Raw genomic sequence first — 18,189 nt, 5'->3', positions numbered from 1 at the left:
AATTCGGGCATCCTGAAGCTTTCCCAGGCTTCAGAGATGTAAGTCGCCGAATAGCTACAGCGACAGCCCATGGAAGGCCAAGGCCGACCAGTCGACTGCTGGCCTCACACCCACATACCTCAGCAGAGGTGAACGATCATCCAATTAGTACGGGATAACGTGTAGTCAGAACGATGATTCCTCAGCCCTTATAGTTCCTTAGAAAACGGATTTCGTTACTCAATCTAGCTCCCAAATTCATCACGTTGCTCGGTGGTCACCAGTCCCATGCACTGGCCAAAATTTCATGCGAGAATTTCTTCCCCATTGAGGACTCGAACAGCTCTCACTCCGTATCGCCAGTCGAAGGCATGACGCCTTAGACCGCTCAGCTACAAGAGAAGCTGCAAATTGTGTAGCAAAATTGCTGGATATGTGTGTGCTAAACGTAAGTGGAATATTTCACTTCACCTTTTGCAATCCAATCCAAACCAACAGTTTGGATTTAGCCTATGAATACTTATCTAGAGTACGCACCTGTACATGTTCATAACCATTCCTGGTGAGCAATACCCACACTGCGTGCCATTAAATTGGGCAAGCCGAGTCTGAATAGAATGATATCCTCTCTTCTTGTTGCCAATTCCCTCTATAGTCACAATGTGACATCCGTTGCAGGACAGTACTAAGAAAAGGCACTAAAAGAAAAGTTATTTTATTCTGATTATTCAGTTTATTCCTTATTGATTTTATTGGTGCTATATAATTAGTCACAATATGTCGTATTCGTTACCATAATTAACACTATGATTATGTCAACACGGGTACGGAAATGCTTGATTTCTGAGTAGGGCTTGCAAGTATGATCATAGTGTACGCCAGTAAGTTTGTTTCCTGGCATTATTATGATAAATTCTGTTCACATTTCCTCAAATGAACCGTCAAAATTTCGACCTCCTCTCTGAACACAGGCCGCAGCTCGTCGTCTCATCAGGATTTGAACATGCTTGGCCTCCACGCTGACCAGATCTCAACTTATTGCACTTCTATCCATGGGGACACTTAAAGTCATTGTTGTATTCGACTCCTGTGAATAATGAAGAACTTCTCCGTCAGTAGATTCTGCATGGTTGTCAGACAGTAAAATCTATGCCTGGAATTTGGGAGCGTGTTCGAATCTAGTTGAGACGACGAGCTGCGGCCTGTATTCAGGCAGGAAGTTGACATTTCGAACAATTCGTCTAAGGAAATGTAAGCAGAATGCATCATAATAACTTTAGCAAACAAACATACTGGAGTGCACTATGATCATACATGTAAGCTCCACTTAGAATCCAAGCATTTCCGGACCCATGTTGATATAATCATTTTGTCTTCTATTGGGTAATATTGTGATAGTACTTTTTGAGAATTTATTACAAATTTACTGAGCGAGAGAACGATAGGTTTTTGCGTCAACGTGTTAAGGAAATGTCCGTGGACAAGATGCTGCACAAAACAGGTCCTTCTCTCGCTCAGTAATTTTGTAATAAATTCTCGAGAAGAACTATCACAATATTACTCGTATCACAGTTTACCAACCTTTACCTTACATATGAGAAATCCAAGTCGATACCTCAAGTTCTGTCCACTTTTTTCGTTAAACCCTTTATAGCTTGAATTTTAGCATTGAAAGGATTAATTAAAATAGTAATTATCTTAAAGGATAGGCCTACATATTTTATGTGTGTCTTTCTATATCTGTGTCTGTACTGTATGCGGAATATGTTTCAGTACACAAGTTAATTTTATCTCCAAACGTACTATGGTAGGAACGATCATGATTTTAAAATCAAATGTAGGAAATAGAAAACGGATGTAGGTAAATTCTCATTTTTAAATAGAACTATACATGATTGGAATGACCTACCTGCAGCGGTCTTTGAGGGCTGTCCTTCATTAAGGAGATTCAAGAATAACTTAAAAAGTTGTGTATAAAGTGTAAATAAAAATTAAGTTGGCATGTATTTTTAAGGTGGCATATATTTATCTAACCTGACGAGTTATTCCCTTGGTTTGAGTTGTAAATTATTTAAAAATAGCTTGTAAGAGGGCCTTAGACTAGAAATGTTTAGTTTAAATTTAGTTCTGTTTACTAATATGGATAAGGGTGTAATTGTTTGTCTTATTTGAATTGTTGTATCAGTGAAGCGTGGTGAGTCAGTGAAGTTATGGTTTTACAGTGCAGTGAATAGTTTCGATCAGTGAAAATTTATAGTATCAATGAAATGTGTTTTATAGTGTCAGTGAAATGTGTTATATTGTATCAGTGAAATGTATTCTAAAGTGTCAGTGAAATGTGTCACAGTGCCAGTGCAGTGAGTGAGATGAGAGTAAAGTGAAAGATTATTATCAGTACCAATGTGAAACTTATGTAGGACCTATACATATGTAGGTTGTAATATATACTTGGGGTCACTTATAATAAGGTTATTTTATGTATTAGGCTTCGGCCACAGTGGAAGCGGCTGGCGGCGCGGCGCGTTGAGTGGCGGCGTGGATGAATCACAAACGCGTGTTAGCAAATGCAGCTGGCCATAGTGTGAGCGGAGCGGCATTTTGGAGGGGAAGTTGGTTCAAGGACAACGCTACACGCCGCTGGCCGCTCGCTCTTGTTTGAGATTTTAGCGGCGCCGCTCACAATTGCAAGTATGAATTGTCAAGAAATGAGAAAGATGTTATCATTTAAGAAGTGAAAACCCGAATATTCCTGTGGAATAATTGGGAGAAGAACTTCAAAAACCTCTCCATGACGAGGAATATGTAGAAAGACATTTTACTGAACGCGAATAATATTTTTATAATATGCCGTGTGATGATGATGATGATGATTATTATTATTATTATTATTATTATTATTATTATTATTATTATTATTATTATTATTATTATTAATCATACTTCGTAGAATATTGTTGGGATAAACACTCAGTGCTGCGTACAATATTAAACATATTCCAACTCCGAAATAAAGGTACAATTATGTGATTTAAATATTTCTGTTGTTACGATTAACGATCGTTAAAGCAAAGAAATACCGGTAGGATTAAAACTATTATTATTTACAATCTCATACAAGAAATTGGCAATTCTGTTATGAAAAAACACAATCTATTAAGTACAAATTATAATGTTATATTAACATCTGCGACTGATTGAAATAATCAGTGAAGTTATCCTTATTTGTCTATCAAATTCACTGCAACTATTATTCCTGCGATCTGAGTTCTAATGAGTTTGCACATCATCAGTTCTCTAATTTGTAAAGTTGTTTCATGATAATGCAGATCATTCTTCGTCGCAATCTTTTCTCAAATGGAAGATTATAATATGTGCTGGCTCTTTTCACATTTGTGTCCATATTTCTATCGTGAATCGCCACTTAGCACGCAATATTCAGAAAGCATATTCCACGTATTATGTTTCGAACACTAGACAAACGTTGATTAAAATTTTCCCTTCTAGGGGTTAGTTCTCTCACTAGATATTGCCTCATAAGATAAAGTTTTAGAGGATAGGCTTCATCTCCAATAAGTACAAATGATACCTTTACAATTGAGTTCGATAGTTCAGGCACATTGAACCTGTTGGTCTCCAACAAATTGAAAAGTGTAAAGTTGTGAAAATGCCTCCACCACTGTGTTATCCTCTTCCCACCAAATCAATGGTTAAAATGTTTAGTCTGCGCCAGCAATACTCTGTAGCACTACTACGTAAATTAAAATATCTGGAACTGAATTTATCAGGACCCTTTACCTGACCATGCTTTTCGTCGTTTGTTACGAAGCAATTAGGGAACCACAACGTTCGTAGTAATCACTGACTACTTCGTTTAATTTTTCTTTATTTGGTTATGGTATAAATTCTTTAATCGATTCATTTTAGATTACCTCACACGTTTCTCTTCCCATTACAATTGTTGTAAATTTTCCTACCCTGAAGGAAAATGCCAGTAATCGCAATGAAATTCCCTGTGGTTATAAACCTACAAGAAAGAGTAATGTTAGAAATTTACCTTAAATTTTGTTCATTTTAACGTAGTAGAAGACTTAATATTAGAATATATTAATATTTCAGTCACTAATTCATTAAATATTCATTATTGCATTCTATTTCAGAAGACGTGGCAAAAATAAGCCGTAGAATTTAAAAGATAAATTTGAGAAGGAACTCCAGAAGCTCCCAAAGATACGAAGCGGTTCCGAAGCTCTTGAATCGCTACATCGTTATGGACGTTTTTCGACCTGACGTCGTCCTTTCTGATAGGACTGTACGAAATCTTTCCTTCCAGGAGATCCCATCGACTCCAAACAGTCCTGATTTGGGATTAAGTAAAGACAGTTATCAGCGATGATAACGTATCACTTCAGACGAATATGTCTTCGAATGCCTCAACACCAAAGACAAGGGCAAGGGTCTTATTATTACGTATATATCCAGCTTCCAGCAGAACCTAATATTTGCTTTAACTCAAAATGATTGCACGAGTATAATCCTTTTGATATAGCACGTAAAATACGAAAGAGACTTCTTTTACAGTTTTAGAAAATTGTTGACCAACAGTATATCTGAGAGTTGCTTTGGTGTGACGTCTTAGTACCGTAACTTAACCAGTGCAAATGTGCAAGCATGAGTGTGTGTGAATTACAGAATATTAATTTTATTTTTCTCAACTTCCCCTTGCGGAGAAAATTGATGTAATGAAGTGAAATTAAAGGGTCGTCCGTTATCCGGCTTAAATCTTACTCAAGCTTCGTCCAGCCGAAATAGTGCATATATGTAAGGCAGTATAACAGTGCAATTTACGCTGAGCATTTGAGCTTGCCTCCTCTTCGGTGGTGATACTGCATAGACTAGGAGTGGTGTGACAGATTTAGGACATTTGCCCCTGAAAATTAAAAAGCACGAATCTTCGCAATCTCACCTGAAAAATGTTGTTTCATTGGCTATGTTAAGCAAAACTAATATTGCTGCGCAATTAAGTGAAACGAACAGAACAAACATTCTCAAACATAATCAAGAAGTGAGAAAAAATCGTGAAATTATTTTTAAAAATATTGATTGTATCAAATTGTGTGGCCAATATGAACTTCCCCTCATGGGACATGATGAAAAAACGATTCGAAGGACTCTGGTGTATTTCGTGGGTTGCTACAGTCCGTGAGTAATCTAAACGAGCCTCTCAAAAATCATTTGGGACATGCCACTGTTTAAAGGTAATTCTAAGACAATTCAGAATGAACTGGTAGATTGCAAGTTGAGTGTCTGCTGATCAGAAATTCAGACTGAAATCGATGGTATTAGTGTTTTTTTAGCGATTAGAAAATGATACCACAGACATCTCCGAACTAAGTGAGAAAGTTTTGGTTTTTCGATATGTAGTGCTTTTATTTTTGTCCTATACTTATTAGTAATGGTATCCAGAAGTGTAATTTGTATGTACCAAAATCTACTGCAGCTTACCCTATATAGGAAAAGATATATTTCACTGAGGCTAATGTCGACTGAGGTATACTGAAGAGGCATTATAAAAGGTATAGTGGGAAATTTGTTGCTATAAATGATAAACACAGATCCACGAACTCTGGTAACAGATTTAAATTCAACAGGCCAAAGCACGCATTTCACTTTTTGCTGTGGTGTCCACATTTTACGTTCAATTAGAATGATTTAATGTTGACTGTTAGCAATTCGTGACGTAAATCGCAATGATAAATCGTAATTATCTTTCTTGTTTTCTTGCTTTGTTGTGTAGATATCTAGCATTATTGTTATAAAAATAAAAACTTGGAGAGTTTCTGCATCCTGTGCCAAACATATAATAATAAAATATCCTTCTGTTAATAAATAGTGAAGAATTATTTGTAGACACCTCTAGCCGGACACGGTGTATATCCATGTCGCATTTTAAAAGCATTTCTCACTGAGGTTACAGGGAAATGAAGTCTTTAAATTGCTTTCTTGAAAAATCATGATTTCTTTACATAAGTTTTGTATGTAATAAGCGATGTATATATATTACTTTACAATATGTGTACAATTTATATAATGCATTACATTTTTCAATATTTAAGAGTACATATTATACGTACTGTACATGATACAGACCCAACATTTTTATAACGATGATGCCAGTAAGACAAAAAGAAATAACAATGAAAAGGTACGGTATGTTTTTACTGCTTCTCCAACACCACCCATGTTTTGTGTATAATTCGTTTTGAAGTTTTTCGTAACCTTTCCATTTCTTTTTTTAAGTAAATCTACCTAAGCCAAATAATTCCATATTAACAATAATAATGTCTGTTTAAATATTAAAGAATATATGTATATGTATATATATGCCTCGGTAGCGCAGTTGGTATAGCGTTTGCCATCTGTGCTTGAGGGTGCGGCTTCGATCTCGGCCCAGGTCGATGGCATTTAAGGGTGCTTAAATGCGACAGGATCATATCAGTAGATTTACTGGCATGTAAAAGAACTCCTGCGGGACAAAATTTTGGCGCACCAGCGACGCTGATATAACTTCTGCAGTTGCGAGCGTCATTAAATAAACCATAATTTATTTTAAAGAATATATGCAATTGTTCATAATGAAAAATAACAAGATCATAATTGTTCTTGTCCATGCATACAAAAGTACTAGCTTGGATATTTCGTTCTTAGTGCTGTTTATCTCGTATAAAGACGTAAATAAGAGCATAACATTTTCGCCCATTAATCTAAGTAATAATATACCGTAGTGTTATTTACTACAGGTATTTAAATAATTAGTGAGTAAATCAAAAATATCTCCTCTCGCTGCGAACTTCACAATCCATAACCAATTGTTACTGAAAAGATAATTATGTGGATTGTAATGGAAGTAATGGTTTATAATTTTAGAAGAAAAAGGTGCAGAGGAACTTCGTGAGCATGATGTTATTTCAAAGAAGGCGTATTTCTAAATATATTTTGTTTTGTTGAATGTATGCCTATAATTTACTCCAGATTTTAAATAATTTATCTTTATTGAATTTCGGGTAGATGTTAAGCCACTGTGTCTGAGGAACATTGTAAACAAGCTGTGACTGACTGCTTTTCACTCTTGGCTTATGACTCCTCAGTAATTAATATTCAAGGTTAGAGAAACTCACTGAATTAACCGCCAGGGTTTTCAACTTTCTTGTTATTGGGTCGGAGAATGTCATTGTGACTATACAGCTTCCACAGCCACCTTCCCCACACATGATTTTGGTTCCTTTTAAGTTGGCGTATTCGCGTATGAACGTATTAAGAGAAGTGTCTAGTGGAATTTCGGAACCAACTGTAACAAAAAATATTTATTAACATTATACAGTTGTTTGCGTACGTACAGTACACATTACACAGACGTAGTAAAATTGTTCATCGTTTTGACATCTTTTAACTGAAAAGTTATTTATGCGATGTGTCTGAGGATTGCGATTAATTTTTGTAGTCGGGATTTCGATGGCCCAGAACCAGAATGTTCCAGGTCCATTTTACTATTTCTTTTTTCAGGAGAGCTATTTTAATCTCCTGACATTCAAAGCTTAGTTACACAATTTGGAATAGCTTCATAGCAACCTTATGGAGAGGAATATTTACAATTTTGTTCAATTCATATATGCAGACAAGAACTGGAACAGAATGAAACACAGATTTCTTTCCTATAAAAAGTTGGACTTGGAACAATCTGGTTCTCAGCCATTGATTTATTGAATATAATGTGATGTTCCCAATAAGTAGGAGCTAAGTATATTCAATTTACTGTAAGGTTATATAGGCCTAAATTGTGAAAAATTCTGTTTTTTAATAAATCCCAACTATAAAAATAAACACGTAAAAATTTGTGCATTATTTAAAAAAATAATAATTTGGCATTCTAATTTGAATTAAACAATTACAGAAAACACTTTATGGCCTGAAGAAAAATAAATAAATAAATAAATCAGCTGAATTGTAACTGGTAAAAAAGGGATCATGCTGAATTAAGAAGGAAAGAATAATTAATTATCTTTTTAAAATTATTTCTGAAGAACGTAAATTTCACTGATCTAATAGGACCCGTAAAAAAGTTAAATTTCATGCTTAGTTTTAATTTTCTATAACTAAATAAAAGTAGGTGATAAAAGTTTAATTTTATAACATTAAAAATTTGACAAGTATGATTTATATAAACTCTCTATCAACACTACATTGCAATAATCTTCACTATCCTATTGAAAACATTAAGATATATAACCTTCCAAAAAATTCTTCGCATATTAGAAGCAGTCCCCCTAAATTGTAAATTTGGAAATTAGTAATTTTCCTAATGGAAATGTGACGGAGTTCACGAATTAGAAATAAATTTCAGTTGAAAGTAAATGAAAATTCTCCATTAATTCGGACAAAAGTAACATTTGAATCACGATACTTTTATTTTATTTTTATGTTTTCTAATTCTCATCATCGTTCTCTCAAGTCTAGAGAAGACTGATGTTTACATTTACTTTTCTTCTGGAAAGAGAATTGACTAATAAGCTGCCTATCTATAAAACAGATGTAAATGTGTTCACTTCCATTATTTTCATAATTGCTATGCAACTAAATGTGTATATTTACAATTATGTTGCTTCCACAGTTACAAGTAAATCATAGCAGAAATGGAAATGCTAAGGAACGTATAAAAGTCTGTAGAAACAGTATCTTGTTTGTAAAATATTCCAATATGTGCTCTCTTTTTTGTAACAAATTTCTGAAGTCTCATATGGGAGGTCTAGAGCGCAAGGGATATAAAATGTTGAGAAAAATGATTTTAAATTTAAGTGACAATGGAAAATTTTAAGCATAGTCTACGATGTCTGTTTTGTGCTTACATTTTGAGTCTTGGTTATATGAAGTAGTTCACTTCAGATTTTGAAGGAATTTAAAAATTAAGATATTAAAAATAACCATTTTATAATAAGACATTGCATGTGTACCTTTTCTGTTTCAAACTATTTTGCAGATTACATAAGAATTCAAACTAAATGTAGAAAATGTAATGTGTAAGTTACAAAATACAATCTAAATTCAAATAATCTTACGAGTAAGGAAAAAGTTGAAGTGATTGAAACATACAGAATGCCCTATTTATTTTTCTCACCCAAAATATATATATTTTTTTTCACACCAAAATGAAGAATTGTTTTAAACAAAAGTTGTTTAAGTACGATGTGTAATTAATACTATGGGTACACGTATATCTTTCTTGTAACCTTGTTCATTTAGGATGTACGAGTACTTACTAAAAGTTCGAAATAAAATTACACTTTGTAACACTGTAATACCGTTATTGGGCCTTGTTTCATAAATGGTACCGTAAATGCCAGATGATATGGCACATTCTTAGGAACCATTTTTCCCGCTCTTTTGAAGGCCATACTAGTACCGTTGACGAAAATAATGGTTATGTGTAGGGCTAATAATTGTATGTCATTACATTGCGCTTCCTGCGCCTCTGACTTTATGTACCGGTACGTAATCGCGTTGAGGTGGGGATTTCAGTGTCTTTTGTTGAGCAGTGAACTTTAGTTGATCGGTTACATCACGACCGAATACTGCTATTCGTAACAGGCAACATTCAACGTCTTGTAAAGACGAATAATAGCAAGATTCCTAGGACGAAATTTGTGACTTAATTTCAAATGAGAAAATTTACAATAATAATACAGATTTCGAGATAAATAATGCTTGTGTAAAATATTTCAAATATTCCCCCATTGTTTCTGCAGAAGTGGAACGAAGCTTCTCTAGATATAAAGCTGTGCTTTCTAGCAACAGGCAATCATTCTCCTTCGAAAATTAAAAAATGTGGTTTGTTATTCACTGCAACAATATATGAAATGAAAAATTATGTAAAATAAAAGCGTAATACACTATCATATTAACGTAGTGAAATAATAAGGCTGATATTTGTCAATGTTTTATCAGGCGTATTTTCTACAGACAGAAAATAACATGTAGTCAATGATATTGTGACGAAACGGAATAGCTTGAACACGAAATAGGAAAAAACGTAGCAAACAAAATGAAAAAAATACTGGATAAACATTATGGATATTTAGCTCTATGTAAAATTTGTGACTTAATTTCAAATTAGGAAATTTATTAATAATGATACAGATTTTGAGATAGATAATGCTTATGTAAAGTATTTCTAATATGTCCTTATTGTTTCTACAGAAGTGGAACGAATTTTTTCTGTATGTAAGGCTGTGTTTTCTAGCAACAGGTAATCATTCTTCATGAAAATTTGAAAATATGGCTTGTTATTCACTTCAACAATATATAAAATGAAAAATTATGTAAAACAAAAACGTAATACACCATCATTTTAACACAGTGAAATAAAAAGGCTGGTATATTAGGTGTATTTTCTACAGACAGAAAATAAAATTCTTTAGAATAGTGCAATTTTTTAACAAAGAAAATTATGTCTTTAGCAGATAGTTGTGCTTAAAAGTCAAAGGATGGCTTTCAACCACCCAAATGCTGATAAGCATGAGTTCAAGCGAACGAAAGACACTGCGTTAACTCACCCCAACTCTAAGACGTACTCAAAGCCAGAGGCGCACGAAGCGCACTGGTAGTATAACGGCATATATTTCTCAGCCCTAGTTATGTGGTACAAGTATGACGGATGCACAACGCATAACGCTTTAAGAGCTCGTCGTGATCTGGTTCTAAAATAACGTAGTAAGTGGATTGGACATAGTAAATCGGTTGGTTGGCCTGCTCGTTCTTCAGACATTAATCCACTAGATTTTTTGTTTGTTTGGGTAGCAATCAAGACTGATATGTATCGCAATGTTCCAATAACACCAAGGGGACATGCAGCAACGTCTTATTGATGCCAGTACATTCGTTTAGTAGGCAACATTACGACGACCTAGTGCATCATTCATCTAAAGATCGGAACAGACTGCAATCATGTAACATCCCAATGAAAAGAGTGGAGTAGAATGAATATAACTGCAACACAACCCTTGTGTTCCAAACCAAAGAGCTGACTGGTGAAGTAGTTTTTTTTCAACGTCTATATTACAGCACCTATTTGAGTAACACACATACCCTTTGTGCACTAAATAAAGGGGAATTTTAGCTTTACTCTCCTATGTTTAACTGAAATATTTTGAAAAATGCACTTATACTCCTTGTGTTTTAGACCCCTCGTATGTGATATCGTAATACGACAACTAAACGTGCATACGAATACATTAAGCTCCAGATATTCATAGATCGATAATACACGCTTTCTTTAGTGACATAATACTTTAATAATGTCAATAGTATTCCACGAAGTAATGTGATGTAAAAGTATTCACATTCAGGTACTGAAGAGTTACGAGCATTTTAAAGTCGTAATTTTCTTTTCGCCTGTTCATTAGGTATTTTTACTTGGAATATTTCACTCTTTAGACTTACATTTTGATACTAGAATAAATTTTAGTACGTTATGTCGCTTTACAGAAACTTCAAACAATATAAGTATTTAAATTCATCTAAATATTTACTTTTCCTATTAATTTTGTATTTAAATGCTATTTAGATTACTTTTTAAGTTAGACTTACCCGTGTACTTCTTTCCGTTTATTGTAAATGTTACTGTTGAGGAGCTGTAATATGAAAGAAAGTTAATTAGAATTTCTTGAAACTTCGTATTATCAATTAAGGAACTATTAAATGTGCAAATTTGGATTCCCTTCATTAATGCGCACACTGAAGCAGAATAAATTTAAATATAAAACGATTTAATTATGTTTAAATTCTACCGAGAAATATTTGGAGTTTTGCATTTGTGGACTTAAGTTAGCGGTCAGCACATATAGAAGGGGAAAGTAGCTTAAATCGTACCGGCGCCGAAATCGTACCACTATTAATATTGAGGAAAATATTACATACAGGAACCATCTACGGAATTTTTCATGAAATAAAAAATGGAAACTGATATTCGTTCAATTTCTCGCCTTTCGTTCAAGACAATAGCTGTATTAAATCGTGCTTAATAGTAAGTTCTGATTTCTCACATATGATTTTGTTACTCTTTCGTAATTTTTTATTGAAACATTGAGTTAGTTTAATGAATGTCTTCTATTACACCTAACATATAAGATTGTTTGCATTATTTAAATGGTAAAAATAGTTAGTGTAACAGCTTTGTTTAGGTTATAATCTGAATAGTTTGCTTGGAATGCTAGTTTCCTAAATCGTACTATTGAAAAACTACTCATATCGTACCTGTACGATTTTGGCAACGTGAACAATTAACGTTAGGTGCATAATATTTTTAAATTTCAGAATAGATAATGTAGACCTGCCAAGTCTCACGCACATTGCGTGAGACACACAGATTCGAGGCTGATCTCACGCTCACAAGCACGCAAGCTGAAATCTCACCCATTTGTGGATTACAAAATTTTAAAACAAGACAGTATCCCTGAAGATGTATGAGGTGCAAGTAAGTCGGTACAGTTACCGAATGGATGTAATTTGGGAATATTTATCTCAGATGAAACTAGCAAATGGAGAAGTAATGTACAAGAGGCTATCTAAGGTTGCAAAATTGATTTTGATAATTCCACATTCTAATGCTGGCGAAGAACGTGTTTCTTCTACGATAAGGAAAAATAAAACTTGAATTCTACGTTATCATCTATCTTGACAATGAATATGGCTTTCTCTGAGCCATGCAATACATTCGAACCACCAAAAGAAGTGGTGGCTAATGCTAAGAAAGCAACGCATCAATATAATAAAACTCAATAAAGAGTGAGATTTGAATCGTTTACAATTGCTGTATATTAACTTATTTTGTGTTCTGTTGTTTTCCACAAAAATGATGAACATTACATAAAAATAATTCGCATTATAAAAATTGTTGTTTGCTAATTATTAATTATGAAATAAATGGATAAACTTACATAAAAGAAATTTGTTGTCTCACTCATTTTTTTTTAATTTCACTCTTCCTGACCAGTGATCTCACTCAGTTACCAAGGGGACCCTTGGCAGCTCTGGATGATGGGCAAACGAGAATACGGAAAATGGGAAACAAGTACTTTACTTAAGGCAGACCATTCCAACACAGTGTTTGAGGGCTAAGGCGCCCGGACGCTGCCCTGTGTCTGCCCTGGGCAGACCCCCACTCCTCTCTGCCGCTGCGGCTGTGGTGGTGTACGAATGCATACGATCATCAACTCTTCTCGCCTGTTCGATGATATTCTGCAGGCATTGCTGGGTTATGCGTTCCATCAGTCATTCATTCATCCATATGGTGTACTATCGTTTGTGGTTAACAGTTATGAATAAGAATGAAGAGAAGTGCTTCTTCAGTCGGTACAGGATTTAACCCCTCTTGGGAGGGCTTGTATCTTGTCTAATCTGACAACAATGTTCAATGTTTAATATGCCATATCAATGTACGGGCAGAAACATACAACATTAAGCGTCACTTTGAAGTCAAACATTCTGATACCCACGCTCATATTATCGGCGAAGAGAGGAAGGCATTAACTTAATAACGAAACTAAAGGTCGAAATGCGGTCTTTTTACGACGAGGTAAATATCATTTCAACTAATTAAGTACTCTAAGGGCAATATGATTAAATTAATGGTTAGGTTATAGTAAGTTTATTTCGAACAGTTGCCAACAATGTGTGGGAATTATTATAAAAAGTTTGTTAAACTGTTAAAGGATTTTCTGTCCGTTTAACTATTGTAAGTATTTTTTGTATAGTGACAATGTCATTAAAAATCAATTTTCCCTTTCTTTCGCAGCACACTGAGTCAAGTTCCGAAAGAGCTGTCCATGCAAGCTATATTGTTGCCCTAAATATCCCCAAAAGTAGCCGGCCTTTTACGCAAAGAATGTTTGTAAAGGAGTGCATGATTTCAACTTCAGAGATAATGTGTCCTTCCCTGATGTGTTATTTGAGTCAATTAGTCTCTCTCCACAAACAATCTGTCGCCGCGTGTAGGAACTTTGTGAACATTTTTATTACGCCCTTTTCTGTAAATGTTGAGCAGGCTCCAGTCAAATTCCAAAGAGAATCGATAAGGCTTCAGTGTCACACAATTTTTGAAAGATAAATATTACAATATCTCAGTCGGCCTCGTTGCGTTTTATAAAAACTTGGAACAAAAACAGTTTCCGCGTATCCATGCATTGACATGCAAGTTAATTGTTATGTTTGGCTGTATATTCTTTACGAACACATATTCTCAGTCATGAACCTGAATAAAATTAAAACTAGGTCATGTTTGTTCGATGTCGCGTTGGAAGAACTGTTACGCATTCATTCTGCTCAACAATTTTACCTCATATAGCTGAAAGGGAAAGAAATCAAAGAAATTTTATTATTTATCTTCCTAACTACAGAAAAAGGGACAATTTTATTTTGTTATATTATTATGTAATGGCCAATTGTTGTAATTCTTGAATTCGTCCTATGTGTCATAAAAGGTGACATCCATATATGTACTTCATTGGCTCATTCTACCCCTTGCACGCGTGCAACACTCTCAGCGATCGGTATTCCGTCTCTTTCCCACTCACTTGTTGTCTCTCTCTGGGGCTCGGCACAGCTCCTCCGAACCCAGGGCAGCCACGCGGCATCACGGGGGCTGCCCACTTGGAATGGCCTGACTTAAGGCATTGGGTGAATTTCGATCTAGAGTGGTGGGATTGAATGAAAGTTGCCGTAAGTACGAAATTTCAAAACCGACTTTCAAGCGACATTTGATGGGCAAGGTGAAAAGAGGTCTGGATCGTCCTGCAAATGGATCCGTCAACGGGAGGAATGCAGCTTTTCCACGTAAAATAGAAGAAAAATTGATTCAACATATTCTGATGTTTGAAGAATATCTTTTTGAACTTACTATAACAGACATCAAGTAGCTTGCCTTTGATGCAGTTCTTATTTTAAAAATTATATGTATATTTTACAAATGGGTACGATTTAAGCAACCTCTTGGAAATTGGGCGCATAAATCGTACCGCTCGCAGAGGTTTAAATAATGCCTTTTAAAAACATTTGATAATTATTTAAAAATTCTGGAAAAAGAAATGTATATTTTGTGTCCCATGGTGCTGTCCGAATGTCTAACAATAAATGCAATTAAAATTTCCATTTCGAAATAAATAAAGAAAGACTGAAAAGTGGTACGATATAGGCAACCTTCCCCTACATTTAGTACTAGTAAAACGCTACTTTTCAACCCCCACTTCTAGTTCACCTATACCGGCAGGGTTGGTTGACGTTTAGCATACGATGTGAATGAGCTAAGTAGGTTTGCCGCTATCACTGTAGAACGGCTGAAGGTATAAAATGCCGACCTCTGGCTAAGTGTTAAAATCCCAGGATCATTCATTACAAGCAGGAAAGAAAAGAAAAAAGTTATTTGAAACAGTTTTAGACAATTCCCTGCAGTGCGCCGCTGGAATGAACAGACTTCAAACACAGTCTAGTAGGCCCATATACAGTCACGAAGCTTGAGTTGTGAGGGTGCTAGGAACAATAGACTGTGCCGGTACTATTTCGCATTGTCTGTAGTGAGGCGATATTAACGATCATAGTGGTTAGTAACTATCTATGGATGCATATTTACTACATATTGAGCTTCGTGACTGTGTATACTAAATTGTGCTTCAAATAAGGTCTATCTGCTGTTCTCTGTAATTATATTCTCCATGTATTTAATCCAATTTCCTCTATCATTAACTTAATATACAGGGATGCTAAAGGAATGTTCATGATTTCCAAATATTATTGTTTTTGTAGTTCCATCACTATTTTCATTCTTTATATCTGGAGGACTTCTGTTACACTTGGATGTAGAACAGCAAAGGCAAAGAAGGGATTTTAATACATATCTTGCTGCTGTCTGGGTAAACGGCTTATGCAAAAATGAACTAAAGACAATCTACCAAGTGCATCAATACTTATATCATTTTTATCTTTCTCACAAACCGGTAGTGTTCTTTTTTAAAAGTAGGCCTAATCTATGCATATCTCGGTACGTAATAAAATGTTCACCTAATAAGTGTTTAGAATTGCACATTGTAGCTTTTAGCAGTAGTTGATGTGAATCAAACTTTTAGGGAGAATAGTTTTACTATAGGTATTTTATTTGGCGCTACCGGGATTATGAACACGAAATTTCATGAACAAAAGTACCGTTAACTTACAAAAAAACTCTTAGGGTGCTATTCAAAGAAATTTCGCTAGCCCGCGCTACGAGCGTGCTAAACTATCCCCGGCTATCGACTGGTTACTTGTACAGGATTCATATCATAACGCTAACACTGGTTTATGAATACGAAAAACGTTAGTTTGCTGATCATCCAATGGAAGCCCGCGCTAAGAATGTCTATGAATACGGCCCTTGGTTTTTAGATACAAATTTGTTGGTATAATCAATTAATATTCATTTCTCTGTTAGGACAATTTGGTGCATCCAAATTTTGAGAAGTGGAAAAAAGAAAAATACTGTATCGAAAAACAATGACTAAAGAAAGTGTATTCGGATAATAATCTGGAAGAGACTGCAGTTAAAATATAGAACGTTTTTATTAATATTTTAAAAGCCTTTAGACATTCTTAAAGTAAGAGTAGTAAACTTGAAAGTTCACTAGCCATTGAACTATTATTAACAAACTGTTCAGAATTTAGAGAGCTTTAATATGGGAAATTTCAACATAAATCGTGATAAATTCAAAGCTCTTCTCCAAAATTCTGCAGTCTTTTCATTCAAAATATATTCACATTAATTTCTCAGTATGGTATTAAAAACAAATATAAAAAATAATTATTTAATCTTTGTGGAATTTCATATAAAACCGTCCATACAATGAACAGTGTAGCTCTTTGCAGTCCATAGAATAATTGGTCTATAAACTGTGATCAGCAACTATATTGTTTGTTCTTTAGTCAACTGTCCGAAGACAGGACTGAACCTCACAAGTGATACCAAGAAGGCACCACTTATGAGGCAACGAGATCAGGAGGTAATGGGGTATATTGGTGTGAATTTAAAGAATATTGACATTTATTGATATTTTACTATACATTAACTTACAAAATGGAACAAAAAGAGATCTCATAAGTTGGTGTTAATTAAAGAACAAGAAGAGATTTCAGTGCAGTGTATGATTAAATTTCAAGCCACAATCTCGTCGTCCTTTCAGGTAATTTCGGAAAATAATAACACAGAGTAAGAGTACATAACACTGATAAAAAAACACTATAGCTATTGAATACGAATGTGACACATATCTTCAAAACAAAATACTTGTAGCCCCACCAAATTCAGAAAGTTCTCGTATTTTGATAAATTCGCAATTCGCGTACACAGCACTTTTCAGAATAGAAGTTCCACTACAATAAATCATATGAATACTTAATCTTAATAACTCTTCTCCTAAAATTACAAATCATTACTGATTTTAAAATTAAAAGAAAATGTGTCGCCACAACTGGAGTAAGCCTATCCAAATTTACAGTTCTAGCGGATGGGTCATGTAGACTTGGTACACATAAAAACCTTACATTTCTTTTCCGTTATTAAAAATGGAAACATACCGTACTATGCTTAAAATAATTAGAACTAAACAGAAAGAAAATAACACTCAAATTAATTGTCATAGTTGTCTCACCTACGCTACAATAGCTCATACTTTAATACGGCGTATTACGTAGCCTTCTCGTTCATCTTCGTTTCGATCAATTTTGTACTCCGTTTCGATAGATTTAGTATTTATCAATTTTATTGCTATTTCACTCTTCAGAGACCCTGATGCACCTAGAATCAACTCTTCGTTTCATTTCATAACATATTTTAGAACAAAATACAGCACATTTGCATGGTTTAATTGTGTCATCTTTTGAACTGGAGTTTCAAGGAGACGAGCATGCGCACGAATCTGTTTCTGGAACTTAGACACTTTCGCCGGCCCATTCTTTTTTAACCTTATTGTACGTACACCAACTGTCTGCTTGCTTGCCACTAACACAGCAATATGTGACTCAAACAAAAATATATCACTCTCCTCCTCTGAAACAATAATAAACGGTGATGATGCGCATTCTCGTTATCGGTATTAATCGACAATCACCTTTTAATCACTCTTGCTCTGCACAGCTCCT

General features: G+C 34.7%; 1 protein-coding gene across 1 annotated transcript in view; it reads right to left on the bottom strand.

Annotated features, from left to right (window-relative positions):
* Positions 1 to 18,189, bottom strand: part of LOC138707855 (uncharacterized) — a 153,200-nt gene that overhangs the window by 97,920 nt on the left and 37,091 nt on the right. The window contains exons 2-4 of the mRNA XM_069837840.1: positions 11,617 to 11,660; positions 7,155 to 7,324; positions 517 to 677 (exon numbers count right to left, since the gene is read on the bottom strand). Of these exons, the coding sequence (XP_069693941.1) occupies positions 517 to 677; positions 7,155 to 7,324; positions 11,617 to 11,660 (375 nt within the window). The remainder of the gene's footprint in view (positions 1 to 516; positions 678 to 7,154; positions 7,325 to 11,616; positions 11,661 to 18,189) is intronic.

This window comes from Periplaneta americana, chromosome 10 (genome assembly GCF_040183065.1).
Source record: "Periplaneta americana isolate PAMFEO1 chromosome 10, P.americana_PAMFEO1_priV1, whole genome shotgun sequence".
NCBI classification, from domain to species: Eukaryota; Metazoa; Arthropoda; class Insecta; order Blattodea; family Blattidae; genus Periplaneta; species Periplaneta americana.
This window is presented reverse-complemented; position numbering and strand designations above follow the sequence as displayed.